Source organism: Alosa pseudoharengus, unplaced genomic scaffold, assembly GCF_046254945.1.
Source record: "Alosa pseudoharengus isolate Yale_2024_CS ecotype anadromous, Long Island Sound unplaced genomic scaffold, YU_APseudo_1.1 YU_APseudo_1.1_scf_16, whole genome shotgun sequence".
In the NCBI taxonomy this organism is placed as follows: domain Eukaryota; kingdom Metazoa; phylum Chordata; class Actinopteri; order Clupeiformes; family Clupeidae; genus Alosa; species Alosa pseudoharengus.
Window position 1 is genome coordinate 9,154,752 of NW_027468630.1, and position 6,217 is coordinate 9,160,968.

The following is a 6,217-nucleotide window of genomic DNA, read 5'->3' on the forward strand; positions in this document are numbered from 1 at the left end:
TATCAAAGCAACTGGACACTGGCATCTCTCCAAAAACAATAAACGCAATTAACGAGTTTAGCATGGCTGGTAATCAAATAATTGGCAGAGCCGCATCTACATCCTTGGCCCGCATTTCAGTTGGGGGCAATCAGAAAACATGGTCTGTATGCTCAAAATGTTTTCACCTCACTCAATTCCACAAAATCCACCGTCAGTTCTAGGAAAAGGGTTTTCAGAACTCCAGTCAAGGGGTGCTGGAATGTTGGGAGTGTGGCTCATAGGAATCTACAGGAATCTACAGTCATATACAGCCAAGGAAGCTAATCACAGTGATTTTGTGCAGATTATACATTGGAAGCGATATTGCCTTAGTGCGGTTCTATATTGTTGATAAGATAGGTTGAAAAAGCTTTGGACTTAATTGAACAAACAAACCAAAAAAATCAAAGTTGAAATTAGCATCACTTCTGCCAAATACTAATTAAGACATTATGAGTGGTTGACTGAGTATGAGAATGTGAATCATGAAAGGTCAGTTGGCCCTGATGCAAGTCTAACTTGGGCTTACTGCTCTATTGTTTAGATGAAATACGGACTATGAAATATTAACACAAATCTCTCATGCACATAATCATTTTGTAAAAAATTCAACTTTAATATCATCTAAGAATGAACAGGGTGAACAATTTACATATATATTTTTTTGCAGATTTTTTGGCATTTTTTTACAAAGTTCACAGTTTAAGTGATTGATAAAGAGAACTGGCATACATATTCAAATTTAAAGAATAATGTAGTAGTATGGAAAACAAACATGTACATAAAAAACAGCAACATAAAATATCAATTAAACATCAAATCCAACATTTAGTATTAGGTCCTTGAATCTAAAGCACATCTCTTGGTCTCATAAAATAGAGCTCTTATATCTGATTGATCAGCAGATCCAACACAGTGTATGCAGTTCTTACACAATGGATGCTGAAACACATACTTTATGGCAACTATGACAAGGCAGACAGGAATATTAGCACCCAATCAGTTGCCTGTTGGGGTCTCTATGAACATACTTTACAAAAGCAAAGCCAATGCTGCCAAGGCACATCGAGTCCATATCCGATCTCTCTTTATGTCTACACATTGTGTTGGTTGGTTGAAACATTTGTATTCACTTACACTAACAGTGTGAGCATGGGACAAAATAATACCAGCGATAAAAATATTTCATTTTGAGTCCTTCAGTAGATTACACCACCTTTGGTGGTACATATGATAAATGTTATATAGTGCTGATCTTTATATAAATTGCAGCTGTGACGTATACTTTTTTGGTGCAATTCAATGATCCCTTCCAAGGTGACAAAATAACATCTTTTATAAAATAACAGCAGAAAGGATACAAATGCTCAATATAAACAAAAATGCTAAAAAAAAACAACTAGGAGTGTATTACATTAGTGGTCTTATAACGTTACAACAGACTACATAATTACTTTTCCGACGTGATAATATTGTTGTTGTTTAAACTGCTGATGTTGTTGTTGTTGTTGTTATTGTGACTGTGGATTTTGCCCAGATTGTTCTGCTTCCTCAGCGATCGTGGCTGGATCTGCTTCTTGATAAAGAGTTTCTGGAGGAATTTGTCGCTGAGGGTGGTAGGGAGGTACGAATGGATGAAATACATGAGCCCTACCCCAGGACCGGCAAAGTAGCGCACCTGGGGCTGTGGGGAGACCAGGGCCTCCACGATGGTGTTGATAACGTGACTCACGTCTGTAGGAGCCGTCGCCGCATGGCTGGCGAACAGCTCTCGCGTCTCCTGTATGTACTCCTCGCCGTACTCCTCCAGAAGACTGGGCGAGATGTTTTCGAGCAGGACCTTGTGCTGCTTCTCCCAGTGCTCCATGTTACTGCTTAGTCCTGAAAAGCACACACACATACACACACACACACGCAAGTGGTTAAGTGTCAGAACTGTTGGGTGCAGAAATTCCATGATACCTCACGTCCCTTGCACATATTTATACACATTGTCCCTCCAAAAAGTGTCAGTTTCCAACTTTTAGGCGCTATTCAGGCCTCAAAGGATGACGTCAGGCAGCACGCACCAACAAAAGGAGTAAGCGGGGCTGACAGATTGGAAGGAGAGCACAGGAAAGTAAACACAGATCTGGGCACACTTGATCCAGACATTTATACCATAATCCCCCCGAGGAATTCTTGGCTCCGGCGCACTCTAAAATAATATGCTCATAAGGGTGAAAACTACTTAAGAGAAAGACGATTTCATCCGTCCAGGATGTAAACAAGTCGGCTAAATGCTGTAGACTATTATCTTTTCCTCGAAGTACGTGTGAGGACTCATTGTTCCTTTTGCATGTGTATGATGATCCGTCTGTCCTTGCAACCTCATTGCATGAAACTCAAACAGGACTGCAGTGGTGGCTGTGGAACTCATGTGCTGTGCAGCAGCAACTCTTTACTAGGGCATGTACAGCTTACGCAAGAACCACATGGCTTTCACTTTTACCTCCAGAAGATTTTTTCACTGGACGGAACTTCTGCAATGGCTCTCAAAGGAAATGGTCTTTGAAGGATGTTGGAATGTGAACTACAATGTGTGGACCTGTCATGTTTTGGAAAATACTGAACCACCATGCCATGATAGCAATGAAGACCATGCTATCCCCATACTCCTCCAAACTACTGTAATATGATTACAAAAGAGACTTCTATGCTGCTTTATGAGTCTATGAACCTGTATTCCCAACCCCCCTCCCCTCCCTTCCTCATTCATCACTGCTCTCTCAGGTATAGTCAGTTGCTCACCTGTGCGGAAGGCTCCCGGTTGGATGGTGGTCACCTTCACACCCCAAGGCTCCAGCTCGTGCCTCAGTGTATTGATAAAGAGGTTCAGTGCTGCCTTGGAGGCTCCGTAGGCTGCTAAGCACGGGAAGGGCAGATCTCCTGTAGGACAAAAAGAACGCTTAGTAAGGCATCTCAACCACGCCTGATAATGGGCTCTTTATGGGGTGTATTAAAGGTAATAAAAAGTAGATGAGTTGTACGATTAGCTCATCATTAAACATCGCAACAACATTTTGCAATTGTGCAAGTAGACCCTAAAATGCAAATGCTGGCGGTGCAGTCAAACGTCTGCTGGTTCTGCTTGAATGGCCATGCCATTGGCTGTTTAGAGTTGAGGTTTCCCAACTCAAGCATATCACAGCAACAAGCTCATGCAAACATCAATAAATTTGCTTTTAATGACCATGTTTTGCCCTGATTTGCCAGATTATGCCCTGGTGGTTGGTAATTTAGGCACTGTGGTGCAAGGAACTTGAATGAGCAGTAAGTGTGTAGGGCATAGTTTGCTGCAAACCTCTCATTCACAAGCACTACCCTTCTGTGTCTTGTGAAGAATGGAACTGCTCTATTGCACATATGCCTCAACGCGTTCCTTAACGCTTCACTGGGAAAGCTAGCGGAACATTTTGAACCGACTGCCACGGTGCCCATAAAAAACCGAGCTTCACGGAAAAAAAAAAAGAAATATGCAACAAGTGCAGGAATCTCCATGCCACTGTAAAGAACTGGCAATGGCTGGGCAGCTGTGTATAGGGAAAAGTTCCAACAGGCATAATAGGGCCCCCTTGTTATGGAGAGGGCTTTGCTCTGCCTTGGCAGTAAAGTGACAGTGCGAGTAGATGAAGGTGGTGAGGTAAGAGCAGTGCCAAGGCAAGCCTCCTGGTTTTTTGTACGCCAGAGAGGAAGCTACCGAAACTGCTTGGGTTAATTGCAGATTGTGACTGTTTATAAACCTGCGGTTTCGCTCGGGGCGACGCAGAAAAGCTCTTATGAATACTATTCACGCTGAGGCGCTGACAGAATTTAAAGCTCTGGGGGGAACAACATGATTTCAAAAAAGAGAATTAAAACAAATCAAGTACCACCTGGAAGATAAGCCACCTTCCCACTAATTGTGTCTCTTTGACTGTTCGTATTTGTCTTTATAGAAAAAAAAAAAAATCAGCCAGATGCCAGAGAAGATGATGGTTGTTGTATAAACATCCACAGACTGACAGACTGGAGTTATGTTTGCAGTAAGCATTAATTATGTAGGTGAGGTATTTTCCTCTGTATATAGTTAATCTTTAATTTTGATGGTATATTGCCTCTAACGAGAGGAAATGATTGCTACACGTGGGAGTGTTGTGTTTCATGTGTTGCTCAAGACAGAAGATACATTTACCCTTGAAGGAGGAATAAAAAGCAATGGAAGGCAACCCAAAAAATAAATGGGTGTGATAACACTAAAAAAAGTTTGTAGTTTTAGTTTTCTGTGTGTGTGTGTGTGTGTGTGTGTGTGTGTGGGTGTGTGTGTGTGTGTGTGTGTGTGTGTGTGTGTGTGTGTGTGTGTGTGTGTGTGTGGGTGTGTGGGTGTGTGTATGTGTGTGTGTGTGTGGGTGTGTGGGTGTGTGTATGTGTGTTGGTGTGGGTGTGTGTGTGTGTGTGTATGTGTGTGTGTGTGGGTGTGTGTATGTGTGTGGGTGTGTGTGTGTGTGTTGGTGTGTGTGTGGGTGTGTGTGTATGTGTGGGTGTGAGTGTGTGTGTATGTATGGGTGTGTGTGTGGGGTGTGTGTGTGTGTGTGTGTAGTACCTGAAGGGCTGGAGATGGTCACGATCCTGCCCTTGGCTTGCCGCAGCAGTGGGAGGAAGGCCTTGGTGATACTCAGCGTCCCAAAAAAGTTCACCTCCATGCAGCCCCTGTAGTTGGAGATGAGAGAGAGCTCGGCATCCCCAAAGTTGACACATAATCCGGCATTGTTCACCAAAGCCCACAGACCTGAGGTGAAACACATAAAGACAAAGACAAATAAATTAACGTTTGGAACGTCCATAACCCCGACTAATTCTATTTACCTAACATCATACCTTCACATTAATTAAGAAGCATGTTCATATTCCTGACCACAGAGGGGCACTCTTTTTCACACCAGTATTGGAGAGTCAATGTCACAGGGTCAGGCTGAATATAAGTAAAAAGTGCATGCGGCTTATATGGAATGGATGTGGCATTCAAATACGATCATGTCAGTTCACCAGGGTTCCAGGCTCACCACTTGAAAAGACAGGCAGGCTTAACTGTTGAATGACCTACAAATTTATCAAGCATTATATAGGCTAATTACAATACATAATAGCAAGTTACGTGTATGGTTAATGATTGAATAGTTTATTAATACAATAAATGGTGATCAAAGAGCAGTTAAACTGAATGTTGAGTAATAAGTGTTGCCAGGGTGTGATCTTTGAGTGGGCATTTGACTTATTTGATGAGGCAACAAAAATTGCTAAATGGTCTCAAAGCGTATACAACACACTCTATTTAAGTTCCGATCCTTATCTATCTATCTATCTATCTATCTATCTATCTATCTATCTATCTATCTCATGCATAAGAACCATATATCTACCAAATGAAAAAGAAAAAGATACTCTATAGTAACCGGGCTAACTCTATAGAGGCTTTAGATTTTATGATAAGCCATATGATGAACTAGAACGCACAGGGTCAGGCAGCAGTATGTCAAAGGATATCACACAATGCATGAGCCATCTCCCCCCTCATAGCATGTGGGGAGGCCTTTGTGGAGTTGCCACCTCAGTACACAGTGCCTACAATGCTGAGTCCATTTGTGAGATCAGAGAGAAGTCCACCAATTGTTCCTAAGGTCGGATTTTGGAAATCTGGGTGTCCGTTTTGAACATTTGAGTGCATTCCGCCTTACAACTGCAGATGTTCAGCAAGCTGCAACTTTCAGCTGTCAGAGCCATGACGGCATTGCACAACATACACGCTTCAACAGAAAGAAGCAAATCATTTTATTAATTTTAGTGTGCAAGCACACACACTCACACACACACACACACACACACACACACACACACACACACACACACACACACACACACACACACACACACACACACACACACACACACACACACACTCACTCACACTCACAGGCACACACACACTTGCACAAACGTAGTAATCCATCCAGCATGTTTCTCCATGACCAGACTGTTTATAGACATCTGGAGACCCACAGAGATATGCATGGCTGTGAGGAGATCAAGGACCAGAGAGGCGAGAGAGGAAGAAAGGACAACGAAACAGAAGAAGGAAAAAGAGATAGATAAAGTACACGTGAGCTGCCTGTGACCAAAT

The 6,217-nt window shown here is 42.5% G+C and overlaps 1 protein-coding gene across 1 annotated transcript in view; it reads right to left on the reverse strand.

The window, feature by feature from the left end:
- Positions 1-613: 613 nt before the first annotated feature.
- Positions 614-6,217, reverse strand: part of hsd11b2 (hydroxysteroid (11-beta) dehydrogenase 2) — an 18,463-nt gene continuing 12,859 nt past the window's right edge. The window contains exons 3-5 of the mRNA XM_076286969.1: positions 4,643-4,828; positions 2,812-2,949; positions 614-1,902 (exon numbers count right to left, since the gene is read on the reverse strand). Of these exons, the coding sequence (XP_076143084.1) occupies positions 1,472-1,902; positions 2,812-2,949; positions 4,643-4,828 (755 nt within the window). The 3' untranslated portion in view covers positions 614-1,471. The remainder of the gene's footprint in view (positions 1,903-2,811; positions 2,950-4,642; positions 4,829-6,217) is intronic.